General features: G+C 34.8%; 1 protein-coding gene across 2 annotated transcripts in view; it reads right to left on the bottom strand.

Moving 5' to 3' along the window:
• Nucleotides 1-2,535: 2,535 nt before the first annotated feature.
• HIKESHI (heat shock protein nuclear import factor hikeshi) overlaps nt 2,536-16,647 on the bottom strand; it is a 39,718-nt gene continuing 25,606 nt past the window's right edge. For both annotated transcript variants that reach the window (XM_081064962.1, XM_081064961.1), the window contains exons 3-5: nt 12,705-12,856; nt 6,245-6,363; nt 2,536-5,367 (exon numbers count right to left, since the gene is read on the bottom strand). In XM_081064962.1, the coding sequence (XP_080921088.1) occupies nt 5,313-5,367; nt 6,245-6,363; nt 12,705-12,856 (326 nt within the window). In that variant the 3' untranslated portion in view covers nt 2,536-5,312. The remainder of the gene's footprint in view (nt 5,368-6,244; nt 6,364-12,704; nt 12,857-16,647) is intronic.

Here is a 16,647-nt window from a genome sequence, read left to right as displayed (position 1 = left end):
AATAAGCAAATGCTGAAAGCAGGTGTATATACACAAGTTATGGAAATACAGAAATAAAAGATGAAGAAATGAAAAATAATGTAATCATTCTAATTGATGGTTACAACCTAAAATGAACATGTCTTACAACTATGGAGCTAAGATATCATCTCTTTAGCAAAATTATTTGCTGTCAATTTTCAATTTATTTTTTATGTACTCCACTTTAATGATACAAGTACAAGAACCATAAATAATAAGATAGAAGCTATCAGCAATGCATTCGAAATCTAGAATCAGCATTTACAAGACATGTATGTCCCAGGTTCATACATGACGATTGATGCAGCTATATTCAGAAGACAACACCCTTATCTTGTACATGTATCATCAAAACTATGAAGATATGAAACACATATTTGGGTTTGCTATTTTCTCATTATTGTAAATTCTAATAAATTCCCTTACTATCCTTTTCTGTTCAGTGAATTATTCAAAAAGTGACTTATAAACATTTTAAAAATGGACCCACTGGGCACAGGTGGCAAATGGTGTTATTTCTTCTTAGTATACTGAATATAGATATTGGCTGAGATTGTTTCTTGCCTTTGGATATTTTTGACCTATATTCTTGTGTCCTCTGACAACTCATGATTTTGCCTTTCCCCAATCCAAGCATAATAAAACTGTTGTCTATTATGCCTGAATTCTTTGGGTTTCCTTCACTTTATGGAAGAAGAGGAAATATTAAGTTTGTTTGGCATTCTCCAAAGTTTAATTAATTCAAAACTACTGTAAGAGCTCTTCTAAAAATCAAACTCAAAAGACAAAATCTTGAGAAATCAAGAGTTCAGCCTTCCTCGGTTAAATGGCATGAGTAAAATTCATTAATAAAAATGTTTCAATGTGCCTTAGTCCACTCAAGCTGCTTTAACAAAATACAATAGACTGGGGAGCTTATAATCAACAGAAATTTGTTTCTCACAGTTTTGCAGGTTGGAAGTCCAAGATCAAGGTGCCAGTGTGATGAGATGAGGGCTCTCTTCTAGGCTGCACATTTCTCCATGTATTCTCATGGAGAGAATTTCTTGGGCCTCTTAAGGGCACTAAATCTCCTTCATGAGGGCTCTGTGTTCAGGAACTAATCACCTCCCAAACCCCACCTCCTAATACCATCACATTGGGCATTAGGATTTCACTGTATGAATTTTGTGGGGACACATACATTCTGACCATAGCAAAGGACTGTAAATTTCAGGTAAAAAGAAACACACTCATGTTTATGTAAAGATTTATACAGTAACTGTCTACAAAAAGATATATTGTATGGAGTAAACCACAGGCCTAGAGAACTGTCATTGTCCATAATGTTTGTTTGTAGCCTCATAATAATCATGATAAATTTACAGTAATTGTATAAATTGTGCTGTACCTCAATAGTGGATTCTACTCTCCTCCATTCTACAAAAGCATCATCGTCTGTAACATCCTCAATCCTCAGCACATTTGGTCTTTTGGAAGAGACATCAGAGAAAAACTGCCCTCAATGAAAAATTAGCTTATCAGATACTATAACTGGCCTGGCAGTAAAACTCCAACACGTTGACTCCTGGATTCATTTTCCAAACTAAACAACAAATATCTTCTCCAGACAGCTGGACAACCATTCCTTCAGGAGTCTTTAAACAAACAATTCTTAGGAATCCTCCAGAAGCCAATGTCTTTGGAGCAAAGGACTGTACATTTCCTTTTGTACAGTCTACTGTACTCACTGATGAAGACCCTCAAGTCAAGCAGATAACAGAAAGTGGAAAACTTTTGCCCAAGGAGAAAAGCAAGATTAATTTTCTAATACCTTTTATTCCTTTTGCTTCTTTTGCTTATTATGGTTTGGCACATCCTAGAGATTGCCTAATGGTTTTTTAACATGCTCCCACATTTTTTATCATTTTATCCTTAATCCTCTATGGTCTTTCTGGCCATTTTAAGAAATGCAAGACTTTTCGGCAGTTTTCTCAGACCATAGCTACTCTCTGAATCTGTCCAATTCCACCGTAAAAAAAAAAAAAAAAGTAATAGTTGATCCTTTAAACTCCTGGGGTCAATTTCCTCCCAAAGTTCCCTTCTGTTGTTCGAATTCTCCTCATGTCATTTGTCTATCTTCATTCTTTTAAACCTGGAACTTCACTCTAAGTCAACAAAATGTGTCCGCTATAATCATTACAGCACAGTCCCAGAACCAAGCTCACCAGGAGGGAACAAATGCTGAAGATATTCTCCCTGCACTAGTCATATTCTCCAAAGATTTTCCAGACTTCCATGCAGGAACTAAACTCCACTGAGAATGTGCCCACCTCAAGGAAACAATTATTAACTCATTCCTGTTGTGACAAAATATATTTATATTCCTAAAATTATGTGTACTCACCAGGGATTATTTATGTCAACACGAGGCTTTCAACCACCTCATAAATCCAAACCTATCTTGGGTGTATGAAATAATTATTAAGAAGCTTTCAAGTATTTTCTCTCCTGTGTTTTTTTTTTTTCTTTTTTGTAGTGTATTTCCTTAAGGATAACCAGAGACTTCCAAAATGAAACAGGCCTTGGCTACTCAGGAGAGCGTTCAGAAGAGATAACTGACTCATTTAATCATACTATGTAAGACTACCTACTCCAACCGCAACAATACAATTAGAAAAGGTGGTTCTAGTGTTTACTCACCCACTACTGTGGAAGCCCAACAAACCAGTTTCAATTCACTACCCAGGGCTGTCATGGACAATCACACTCTTTTATTTCCTCTTGGCAGGCCAGGGGGCAGTTTATATTTAGTTAACACTTCTGTTGTAGCTCTATAGAGACCACTGGACAAATGGAACAGTTTTTGACTAGGCTAAAGGAAAAGGCTCCCTGACTGTAGATTAGATCCAGCTGGACTTTGAGACATGGTTTCGTAGCTTGACTTGGTAACCTAGGAGCCTGGCTTTGCATTCTAGTACAAGAACGATCATTTTGCTTCTGTTACTACAGCTGACTGATGCTTTCTGTACAGAGTCTTAAATGCTATTGAGCAGCCACTGTCAAGCCACATGATTCAACAATGATCAACCATTATTAACACAAAGACCTGATACTAATGAATGCCACTGAATACTTGGTATACAATCATCGCCCAGTAAACAGCAATACCAATCTGGATTGATTACAACTCCAGAAGGTAATGGCCTACCCTTTGACTTAGGCTAACGGAAGACCAGAAGAGAACTGAGAATTGAAAGAGAAATTACAATTTGCAAAAAATGTACAATTTGCAAAATACCATCAGTCTGCCAACCTTTGACAACGCAAAAAGTTACCTAAGCTCAAACTCTTTACATCAGCTCAGATGCATGTTTGAAGACCACAAACTGATCTAACAATAAATCTGCATAGTTCATGTATTCTAAAGACACTGACTATACCAGTAACTCTAGTTTTTAAAGACAATCCAAAATTAACTCCAGGCCCTTCCTTTGAGGACACCCGCAGTTCTTCTGGTGTATACGAGGCCTGATAATTAAGTTCGCGAACTCATCCTAGAAAGTGCTACATACCTCATTGCTGAATATCACTACGGTCACCTTCAAAGCACTTCCCTTGGGAACCTATGCACCAACGCCAGCGCCCAGTGTACACTTCAAAGCAATTTTGGAACTCTTTTTCTAGAATGGCCATCAGAGCTGTCATATTACCCTTGATGTCCTGAATGTCATCAAAATGTCTTCCTTTTGGTATTTCCTTGTTATTTCCTTGATCTTCCGGTAAAGAAAGAAGTCATTGAGGGTCAGATTAGATGAGTAGGGAGGGTGTTCCAATACAGTTATTTGTTTACTGGCTAAAAACTCCCTCACAGACAGTGCCGTGTGAGCTGGTGCATTGTCGTGATGCAAGAGCCATGAATGATTGGCGAAAAGTTCAGGTCGTCTAACTTTTCCATGCAGCCTTTTTAGTACTTCCAAATAGTAAACTTGGCTGTTTGTCCAATTAGTACAAATTCATAATGAATAATCCCTCTGATATCAAAAAAGGTTAGCAATATTGTTGCACCAAGTTCGAGAACTTAAATGTCAGACCTCATATACTCATTTGGTGCAGCAAGCTAATAAAACCTAGCTTTGATTGATTATACATGAGATCCTGGTGAGTTTAGGTCAATGGGAGTCACCAGTATAAATGAGTCAGAGTTCCCTTTTGAATGAGACACAACAGCTTTATTTTCATATGCAAGATAATGAATTCTATGTATTCTATACAAAAATGCCTAACAACATTACCAGTATTAAACAAAAAAAAAAACCTCATCAGTGGCCGGCCTGGTGGCTCAGGTGGTTGGTTAGAGCTCCATGCTCCTAACTCCAAAGGCTGCCGGCTCGATTCACACATGGGCCAGTGGGCTCTCAACCACAAGGTTGCCAGTTCAACGCCTCGAGTCCCGCAAGGGATGGTGGGCTCTGTCCCCTGCAACTAAGATTGAATACAGCACCTTGAGCTGCCTCCCGGATGACTCAGTTGGTTGGAGCACAGGCTAGACCTGGAGCTGAGCTGTGCCCTCCACAACTAAAACTGAAAGGACAATAACTTGAAGCTGAACGGCACCCTCCACAACTAAGACTGAAAGGACAACAACTTGACCTGGAAAAAAAGGCCTGGAAGCACACACTGTTCCCCAATAAAGTCCTGTTCCCCTTCCCCAGTAAAATCTTATAAAAAAAAAAAAAAACCTCATCAGTACTAATCATGGCAATTTTGTTAAAAAAATACAAAGTATTCATGTATCTGCATGAATTTGCAGATACAAAACTGACAGCCAACCTGTTCTAATTGAAAAAGACTTACAATCTTAAGCAATACTAGCCGAAAATAATTTCTTCATATGTAAAAATGTGTATTGCGTGTTTTTCAAAAATTCCCCATTTGATATAACTGATTTTAAGTTAACTACTCTAGCAAACTAGTATAAAAATACATGACAGATTATAAATGCAATGGCATTTGGCACACTATGGCTGTGAATATGCTTTATTTTTAAGTACAAAATGAATCATAGCCAAAACAAAATGTTTTGCCTCTGAATAATATTTTCAGCTTAAGGGAAAAAAGTCATTAAAGAGGAACATATTTTCATTTTTCAATGTTTTTAATTTTTTATAAAGATTTTAATTAAGCTTCACAGTCACTAAGCAGTTTTTAAACTTAGGTTTCATAATGCTTTTGATTTCATGCTTTTAAATGAAATTTTATCTTTAAAACATGACAAATTTCAGAATCCATTAAAAATTATTTTATTCAAATTATGTTTTCCAAAAGAGAGGGTTCTGTGCTAGTCGTCTTTGAAAGTTTTCATACCTACAAAAGAAAAACACATTTAGAAGAAAATTAAAATAGAATTTTTCATAATTTGTCAAATGACTTACAAAAGCAAACAATTTTACATGTCATTTCTAAAAAGCTAAGATTAAAAAGCTAAAAAGTTAATCCTAAAATTTAAGTATTAATTTATAAGAAGATAACAAGTATAACTGGCTTGTATCAAACAACACAAATCATAATAAATTTTATTAATTTTTCTCTTCTTCAAATAAGAGAGCTAGAAGGGAACCTAAGAAAAAAGTCAAATGTTAACTCCTCCCTCATTTCATAAATGAGTAGATAAGAGTAATTAGCTCAAGGTCATATAACTAAATTGTACAACAAACTTCTCAACATACTCTATGCATTCCCCACCACTGGATAGTCAAAGTGAAAAGAAATACCTAGAAAACAGAAACATGGGAAAGCTAGGAAAATATATGTATTAATCATTCATGTATAGGATGCTATATAAACCACCCTAATGCCTTACTACATATTTACTTTAGATCAAGACTCCCTAAACTTTCAAAAAATAAATTTTGATTGTTATTTCAAGCCTCGTATGTAACACTTATAAATTCAAAATATAAAAAAATGTACACTCTTTAATTGTGGTCCCTAAAATACAGGCAATTGTATTTTCCTGTTTTTATTAATTCAAAATGACTACTATCTAAGAATATTTAGGGTAAGAACCATTTCTAAACTAAACTCTACAGTACATACTTTTTAATGACATGCAAATATTAATATATGCTGATGTCCACAATTAAAGAATATGTTTAAATGTCAAAGAAGAAATACATTCACAGGCAAAAAATATATGGTTACTATAAAAACCTTAATATTAGCAATAAAAAGTGCCCCATACCATTTCAGAACCACATTTGCTGGAATGAACATTTCAGATGGACTTGGTGTCATCTGGGCCTGAGAGATAGCAAATGATGAAGCAAAATTGTAGAAATTGTCCAACATCTTTTGTGTGAACTGAAAAGTTAATAATGAATAGATTAGTGGATTATACTAAATACTCCATTTAGACCTTAATATTTTAAATTTAAAATGTTCCCACATTAACTCGGTTTTAAGGACTGAGTTCTATACTGTAATGTTGAAAGTTAAATGACATTATACACAAAAATCGTAACAATCTGTCTTTAGTACTTTCTTCTTGATATCTCAAAGAACTTCTGTATCAAATATTTTAAGCTCCTAACATATTCATTTTGGAGAAAAAAAAACAAAAAGGTTTTTCCTTCAAAAGTATCTTCTTTTATCTCCATCTCTATATCAGCTACGCCCATCTCCTCAAGTACCACCCTCCTCAAATTAACCTATTTCTTCATATAAAACAAATAACCATGTCTAAGAAGTGTATTTCTTGCCAGAAAGATAAAACTTAAACATAATAAAGGAACAACTAGCTATTTGCCATCAATTGTAAAGAAGAGAAAGGTTAACACTATTCCATTTCCTCTATTTCCTGGCCTGTTTCTTCTCATTGATCCTCAAATGGGCAGATCCACTAGCATCCTTCATGACTCCATGGTAAAAGTTAGAAGTAAACTGATGCATGTTTCTTGAGAACTAAATGTTTAAGCACTAAGCCCAAAAGTAAACAAACTATTAAGGATAATACTACCTTCTATTCACTCGATAATAATCTTCCCAATACCACTTTCTCAAAAACATAAAACTGTCAATAAGACTCCTGCTGTCTCTATTGTATATGAAAGGAAATGTCTTATTAGGGTTTTTGTTTGTTTAATAATATCAAAGTAATTTAATCCAATAGAATCTACCATTAAGGTACTTGTACTAATACCAGAGTACAGTAAGATCACTAAAAGATCAGTATCGGGGGGGAGGAGGGGTATAAAAATCAGCAGCAACAACCCTCCACACTAGCAACAAAAATTTTTAAATGAACTTTAAAAAGATCTAATTCAGAATAGAAACAAAACCTGTAAAATACTTAGGAGAAAAGCTAAGACAAGCTGATAATAAGACTTGTGGAAAATAGAAACTCTAAGACTCTCTTGAGAGACAGAAAACAAATGAAAGGACCTATATACCATGTCCAGGGGGAAAGATAAAACATGCTCACAGATGGGAAGACAATGTGATAATGGCAGCAATTCTCCCCAAATTAAACCTATAAATTCAATGTTAATTCCAACTCAATGTCAACAAGGTTTTTCATGGAATTCGACAAACTGATACAAAAATTATGAAGAATACCTGAGCCTATTTTGATGACTAAGAAAAGGGGCTTGGCCTACCAGATATTAAGACTTTTACTGGCAAAGGAACAGGCAAATAAACTAGTTGGAATAAGAGAGCCCAGAAACAAACCTAAGCCTATGTGATGATATATCTATAACAAAGATGCTATTACTCAGAGTAAAAAAAAGAAAAGGACTAAACTATTCAATTAATGGGGCTAGGACAACTAGTTTTCCATAGGGGAAAAATGAATTTAGATACCATCTCATACCACACACAAATATAATTCAAAAAGTAAAACATTAAAGCTTTAATTAAAAACTATAAGAGAATCTAACATCTTTACTTATCAGGGAAGGAAAGGATTTTTCAAATACAAAAAAACTCACAAATCATAAAGGGAACAACTGATAACCCTCTCTACATAAAAACATGTCAATGTGCATTAGATATTATAAACTATATTACAGACAAGCAACATGCTAGGAGAAGAAATCTGAAACATATATAACAAAGGATTATCATCCAGAACACATAAAGGCCTCTTCCCAAAAAAAGGTAAAATTAAAAAGTACAATAAATAACACAATATAAAATTGGGGAAAATTTATAAACAGTCAATTCCTGTAACAGAAAATACAAAAGCAAACCAAAATGTGAAAAGATGTTCAACCTCATTAGTAATTTAAAACTACAAACCAAAACAATAGTTATCATTTCACCCGTCAGCTGGAGAAAAATTTAAGATCTGATACATATTAGTGAGACTGCATAAACATCTATCAATATGGAAATGAATAAAACCAATTGTGGCTCATTCATACAGTGACATACTATACAATAAGTAAAACAAACCAGATCTATGCCATGTATCAACACAGATAAATCTTTCAAATAATGTTGAGTGAACAACAGTTAAGTTATAGAAGTTTGTGCAGTATGATACCATTTATATTCATTTTAAAAACATACAAAAGAGTAAATCAACAAGAAGGGAAAGTAGAGGACCAAAGAACAAGGGATTCAAAACAGAAAAGAAATAAAAGAAACTTGTACAGTGACGGTGAAAGAAAATAATATCCTGATGACAGCTAGGCAATAGTCGAATAATCAGTACACAGTAAGACAAAAAAAAAAAAAAAAAGGAGCATTCCAAAAAATATGTTTCCAAGGCAAATTTTAAATGGCTATATTTATATAAATATATTGAATGGGAATTTACACTTGGCAGAATCTGGGCATAAATTAGAAATGGAAACAGAAATCCATGCAAAGGGGAAAAATGAAGTATTTATTAACCAGGAAAAATGAAGTTACACAAGAAATGTAATCATAGCACTACACACAGCTCAGCTCTGAAAAATATTTACCTAATCATAATACTGAAAACTTTGAATATTAATTTAACAAAAATCTATATTGGAAAGGTGGGGAGAAAAGATGTCTGTGTTCATTGAGGAGCAGAGAGCTAAATCATGTTACATTTTGGTAAGTCAATGGAAAACACCTACAACAGACAAATCAATAAAGAACAGATGAAGTTTTTCTGACACATGGAAGAAAATACAGGAAGAAATAAGTTAAAAAAATAAGGGGAAAGTTAGAAGGGGATGCTTCTGAGAATAAGCAGAATATAAAAAGTAAAACAGAGGATAGTTGTTTTAAATGTACAACTATTTGACTTTTTAAACCATGTACATGCTCTACCAATAAAATCTAAAATTAAATGAGAGTAACTATAATCATAAATGAGACAAAATATAAATCTAGGTGGAAGCTACAGGGAAGTCTTCATATATAAATCACTATAAAAGAGAGCTCTATGAAGACAGGTATTATTTTATTTTTCCTATTTTTTTATATATTTACGCTTAGAAAACACCTGGCACACAATAGGTACACAATAAATATTTGTGGAATGTACTTTACAATATACTTAAAAAATTTCAAAACAATATGTTTAATAAAAAATACATATGTTTATTAAAAAGTTCCAAGACCCCTAGTGGATGCTGGAAATTGCAGACAGTACCGAACCCTGTATATACACTGTTTTTTCCTATACATACATACCTATAATAAAGTTTAATTTATAAATTAGGCAATTTGACACAAAATTCACTTTTACCATAGATATTAGCAACCTCAGCATATGATTTTTTTTCCTTTCCTTATTGAGAACTTCCACCTTTCACTTACAGTGAGCACTTACTTACGGCTTCTCTTTGACACATCCAAATCGCCAGCATCACTATTCTTGCACTTTGGGGCCATGACATGAACACTGTGATGCCAAGACAAGTGAATCTGACAAGCAAGACAGCTACATTCAGCGTGGCTATGCTGGGCAAAGGGAGGATTCCCATCCCATCCCAGGCGGGACACACCGGGATGCTGAGGGACTGCATCACACTGCTCAGAACAGCATGTGATTTAAAACTTATGAATTGGGCGGCCAAGTTGGCTCAGTTGGTTAGCGCACAGTGCTCATAACACCCAATTCACCGGTTCAATTCCCACCTGGGAAGGTGAGCTGCACCCTCCACAACTAGATTGAAAACAAAAACGACTTGACTTGGAGCTGATGGGTCCTGGAAAAACATACTGTTCCCCAATTATTCCCCAATAAAAATTTTTTTAAAAACCCACAAACTTATGAATTGCTTATTTCTGGAATTTTCCATTTAATATTTTCAGACCGCCATTGACCACAGGGAACCAAAACCCCAGACAAGGACTACTATAATTTACAAATATATAGAGTAAAAGGTCTTCTTGCCCCTCTCCAGGGATAAAATCACTTTGGTATGCATTTTCCAGACATTTTTCTGATACAGTCTATATGGGATACTATAAAAAATATTTCACTGCTTTCTTTTTTCAGCACAGTTATTTTTTTTAATTATTGAAAAAAATGTTAAAACCCAGACTCTGACATTCTTAATTCAGTACATTCTCAAGAGATCATGTCATGACAAGTCTACTTTCAAATTCATGGCCACACCCTCCAAAGTGCGTTGCCCGGCATACCCATGTGGTTTCCCTTGTACATTCACCCTCCTCGTCTCCTAGAGAACTTTATTTAATAATCTTTTAAATTTATATTTCCAATATTTCCTCTCCCCTCAATCTTAGCTGATGACCTTCCTTCCTCTTTCAACTGAGCAAAGAGAAAGAATCAAGGGAGAACCTACACAAGTTCTAATCCCTTACCAACCTCCTGAATCTGTGCCTCCATCCATTACTATAAACGCTGTCCATTATCCTATCTAAAGTCAGCACCTCCAAATGTGCTCCCATTTCCTAAGCAAGGACACCCACCACTTGTGCCATTCTCTCTGCTCTTCTGCACCACCATTTTCTTCTCTAATGCTTTATTCCTGTCAGTCAAACATAGTGAAATGCCTCTCATTAAAAACGGGAGAAAATCAAATATATGGTGATGGAAGGAGAACTGACTCTGGGTGGTGAGCACACAATGGGATTTATAGACGATGTAATACAGAATTGTACACCTGAAATCTATGTAAATTTACTAACAATTGTCACCCCAATAAATTTAATTAAAAAAAAAAAACGGAAAAATTTCTTTTTCCCACAGCCCTCAAGTAATCAAACCATTTATCTGCTGTCCTTTATGACAACACTCATCAAGAGTCATCTATATTCACTGTTTCCATTCCCTCCTCCCCAATTCACTCAAACTCACTGCAAACTCCCCTTCCACCTCTCTGAACTCTTGCCAGTCTTGAACGACTTCTACCTGCTGAATCCAATGGTTAACTCTTAGCCGCCATCTTCCTTGACCCATCAGCAGTGATACTATTGATGATCACTTCTTCCTTCTTGAAAACCACTCTTCACTTGGCTTTCAAAGCACTTTTTGGGGCCTCCTACTTCAGGCTGCTTGCTCCTTTTCTTTCATTTCTCCTCATTTCCTAAGCTTCTCAACTGTGAAATGGCCCTGCAGTGACTGGCCAACTTTCCTATTTACAGTTACTTTTCTAGTGATCACATCCCCTCTACAACTTTAAGTACCATCTCTATACTGATGACTCCCAAATATTGATCTCTATGTCAGACCTGTCTTTAAACTCTGGACTTGTCATATCCAGTTGGATATCTAACAGACATCACTAACACAATGACCAAAACCCAACTCCTGACTCTACTCCCAGCACATACTTGTTCTTTTCACAATATTCCTATGTTCCAGTCCTCAGGCCAACACCTCTGGAGCAACTGCTGATGTCTCTCTATCTCAGACCTCACTGTGATCCATGCTATGAAACACTACTGGTTCCATCTTCAATTATCTCCAGAAGTCAACTGCTTTCCACCTCCCCATACCCACTGGTTCAAACCATTATCATCTTTCATACAAATTTTCACAAGAGACTCCTAACTGATCTTCCTCCTTCCATCTTTGCCCCACTACAGTTTCTCTCCAAAGATGTAAAATTGATCCTTTAAAAACGTAAGTTAGATCATGTTACTCTTTTGCTCAAAGCTCTCGTTTTCTCTTTCAAACAGAATATAAGCCCAAGTCCTTATAAAAGGCAATGAGGTCCCATATGATTTATCCTCAGCCATCTCCCCCATAATCTCCAGCCTCATCTCCCATTTCTCACTCTTGCTCACATTACTCCAGCCTCAAGGACTTTCACGTTATTCTTCAAACATAACAGATTTCTACCTCAGGGCCTTTGTACTAGCTATACCTCTGCCTAGCCCACCCTCCCCTCAGGCCTGTGCCAAACAGAGGTTAAAAGTCAAACCTTAAAAAACCTTAAAAAGTCCATGAAGACAAAGATCTTGCTATTCAGGTTCACAACTATGTACTCATAGTCTAGCATACTAATTTTGGCAGGAAAAAAGGAAAAGTTTTTATCATTATAAAAGCCTAAGTTCCATAACAGCATTTACAAATTTGAAAATACCAACAGAGAAAACAGACAAACTGAAAATATCCATGGAAGCCAATAATTTATGTCATATATGTTTATCTTCATTTTCACATGTTCTCTACCAGGCTAATTTCTAACATATAGAATAAGATTTTTAAATTATTTTAGAAAATGACAAAATGTACATTGCATTACCTGGGTGAATGAATCGACTGAGGATACAGCAGCATTACCTACAGGAGTCTGCTGAGCCAGGCTGTCCAATAATTCCACGGAAATTCCAATCTGAGCAACAGATGGAGTTCGTACAATATTCATGGCTCCAAAAGGGTGTTGGCTTCCTTCTCCTGAAAGAAATTAACATGTGCCACATATTTCAAGTTCAACCTGTATCCATACAAATGTCTCATATGTGAAGAACCTATGATCTACATGATCTAAAAGGTTCTGCTACATGAAAGATTGTCTCTTTTCAGATAAATGTAAAAAGCTACGTTTTTTTTTTATATTAACAAAGAATAAGAAAACTGAAAATTTTCCCACCAGATAAACAGCTGTTACCTTTCTAAAACTTATGAGAGAAAAATAAATGAATAAGCATTAATTAAAGATTCTCAATGCTAACTCTGAGGGAAGGATGTTTTTAAAGATTTTTAGATTTAGTTTTAACATCTTCTGATTATTCCACTAAAGAAACACCTCTAAAATTGCCATTATGACTGACAAACATGGCATATTTTACTAAATGTCACGGATCACCCCACTAAATACGTGATGATCTGTTATCAAATAGGCAATAAAGAAATCTGCACTTATTCATGAAAGATATTTAATAACGTTTCCCTTTTATATCATATATTTTATATTTTCCCCTTTAGAATATATCAAGTGTACAACTGATCCTGTAAGTGCCAACTAACTTATACATGGGAAATACAGGCCAATTTTCCACATAAGACATCATCAGAAAATTTAGCTTGATGAGAGGAAAAGAATCATACAATAAATAGATTTTTTGATTATCTGCTGTTTTTACATAACTATAAAATATTTAAACAAATACTAAAGAACAAAAATCTGGGACAACACACGTTCTTAATAACTAGAACACTCATTGCAAGTAACAAAACTCTTAAATTTTCAAACATATGAATAAAAACTTATAAATGTATTTTTTCTATATTTAAAATATACGCATACACCCCTCACTAAACATGACTGGTTTGGATATTTTCAGTATTTTTAAATTATTTGTTTTATTTAATTTTTACATATTTGTGAGTTTTCCAGATTTACTTCTATTACTTCCAGTTTCTATCAGTATAATCGAAGAACATTCTTTGGATGATTTCAATCTTTTAAAACACCAGGGATGACAAAGAAATGAATACACATGACTTGTATTCATCTTCTGTTATCAGTATATATTGACTATCACAATTTTAATACAGTTTTTTCCTTTCTTAAAATGTGTATACATTTTTTTTGGTACCCTCTGTATATTGAGTCTTGTTTTGTGGCTTAATATACAGTCTATCCAAAGAAATGTTCCATGTGCAGTTGAGAAGAAATGTGTAGTCTGCTGTTGTTAGGTAGAATGTTCTATATAAATCTGTTAGGTCTAGATGACTTATAGTGTTGCTCACATCTTCAATTTCCTTGATGATGTCGTATCTAGTTGTTCTATCCATTATTGAAAATAGGTCATTGAAATTTCCAACTATTATTGCTGAACTATTTCTCTCTTCAATTCTGTCAAGTTTCTGCTTTCTGTACTTTGAGGCTGTTATTAGGTACATACAAGTTTGTAATTTTTATATCTTTTCTATGGATTGACTCTTTTTATCATTATATAATGTCCTTCTTGTACCTCTCTAACAATTTTTTTCTTAAGTCTATTTAGTTTTATTTTAATACAGCCACTCCAGCTTTCTTTTGGTTTCCATTTGCATATATCTTTTTTAGCCTTTACCTTCAATCAAGTTGTATCTTTGAATCAAGTTAGATAACGTTTATCCATTCTGCAAATCTCTGCCTTTTAATTGGAAAGTTTAATTTTATGTTAAAAATATACTGGTATACCATTTTAATTCCTCATCATTTCTTTTAGTATATATTTTTTGTTCTTTTCTTAGTGGTTGAAATGGAGATTACAATTAATATCTTAATTTATAACAACCTAATTTGGATTAACACCAATTTCAATAGTATACAAAAACTTTGCTCCTATATAACTCCTCTCCTTTATATTGTTATTGTCACAAATTACATCTTTACACACAGTATGCCCATAAACAAAGACACAGATTTTGTTTTATGCAGTTGTCTTTTATATAAGATAGGGAAATAAAAAAGTTAGGTATAAACAAAATGTGCACTGACTTTTATAATTACCTATGTAGTTACCTTTACCTGTGTTTTTTCCTTCATGTAAATTCAATTTATTGTCTCATGTCCTCTGATTTCAGCATGAAGGATTCCCTTTAGCATTTCTTGTAGGACGGGTTTTCTAGCAATGATTCTGTTTGCATTTATCTGGGAATGTTTTCATTCCACCTTCATTTCTGATGCTTTGATAAGAGAATTTTTGATTGACAGCTTTTTACTTTCAAGTACTTTCAATGTCATCCCACTGCCTTCTGGACTCCACTGTTTCTGATGAGAAATGAGTTGTAATCTTAAGGATTTTTGTATATAATGAGTTGCTTCTCTTGCTTTTAAGATGCTCTTTGTCATTGGCAGTTTGATTATATGTCTTGGTGTGGAGTTTATCTTTCTTGGAGTACATTGAGTTTCTTAAGTGTGTAGATAATGTTTTTCATAAAATTTAGCAAGTTTGGGGGCATTATTTCTTCAATATTCTTTCCACTCCTCTGTCTCCTCTCCTTCTGAGATTCCTATTATACATATGTTGGTACACGTGATTGTGTCTCGTAAATCTCTAAAGCTCTGTTCATTTTTAATTCTTTGTTCTTTCTGCTCTTCAAACTAGTTGTTTCAATTGACCTATCTTCAAGTTTACTGATTCTTTCTGCCTACTCAAATCTAGTGAATTTTTCATTTGTAACTTATTTTTCAGCTAATTTACTTAGTTCCTTTTATAACTTCTTATACTCTCTATTTGATGATACATCATTCTCCTGGTTTCCTTTATCTCTTAAGGATATTTGAGACAGTTTACTTAGAGTCCTTAACTATTAAGTCCAATGCCTGTGCTTCTTAAGGACAGTTTCTGTTCATTTCTTCTGTGAAATGGCCTTACTTTGTTTCCTGCATACTTCATTAACTTTTTGTGGAAAGCTGGATGTCAAATATTACAACGTAGCAAGTTTTGCAATCATGTTTTCCCCTTCTCAGGGTTTATTGTTACTGTTTGCTGTAGTTATTGTCTTGTTTAACGGCTTTTCTGAACTAATACTGTAAAGTCTGTATTTTTTGTCATGTGATCAGTGAAGTCTCTGTTCTATTAGCTTAGTGGTCAGCTAATGATTGGAGAGATTTCCTTAAAAGTTTAGAACCAAAAACTTCTCCCAGTCTTTGCAGACGGGTTGTGTATTGGCACATGCTTTCAATACACAAGCAGGCAGTTTACAACTCTGCCTTAGCTTTCAGTTCCTGCTTATGCAGAACCTCAAGGTCAGCTAGAGGTTGAGAATACAGCACCTTCCCAAGCACGTGCACAGCCGTGAAGGAGGTCAGGTTAGATTCCCAGATCCGAAATTTTGAAAGCCATTATTCCCCAAAGTACTTTATTCCCAGCCTTTCCTCCCAAGCTTTTGGTTAGTCTACTTTTTGCCCCAGCTGTTGTCACTGCCTCAGGCAGCAATGACCAACAGCCTATAAATATTTTTGACAAACACTCCCAGGGTATAACTTTAGCCCTGGAAGAGTTTCAAGTTAGGAGAGAAAAAGGCAAGTCTTTTGAATCAGTCTTTCAGGGAGCCACCAGACAGATCAAAACAAATTCAGTACAATTGATTGTGAATGAGGTCCATTCTGCTTCCTCTATACCATGAGCTGTTATTTTCAAGGCTACCACTAGGCTGAAGAACAGGGGATGGGAGCAGGGTTAAGTCAAAATACAACAAACCTTACTGTTCTAAGCTCAAGATTCAGTGGTTTTCCTTTACTAAATGTT

Source organism: Rhinolophus hipposideros (genome assembly GCF_964194185.1).
Source record: "Rhinolophus hipposideros genome assembly, chromosome: 10".
Classification (NCBI taxonomy): Eukaryota; Metazoa; Chordata; class Mammalia; order Chiroptera; family Rhinolophidae; genus Rhinolophus; species Rhinolophus hipposideros.
Note: the sequence above shows the minus strand (reverse complement) of the source record. Positions and strands in the feature narration are given on the sequence as shown.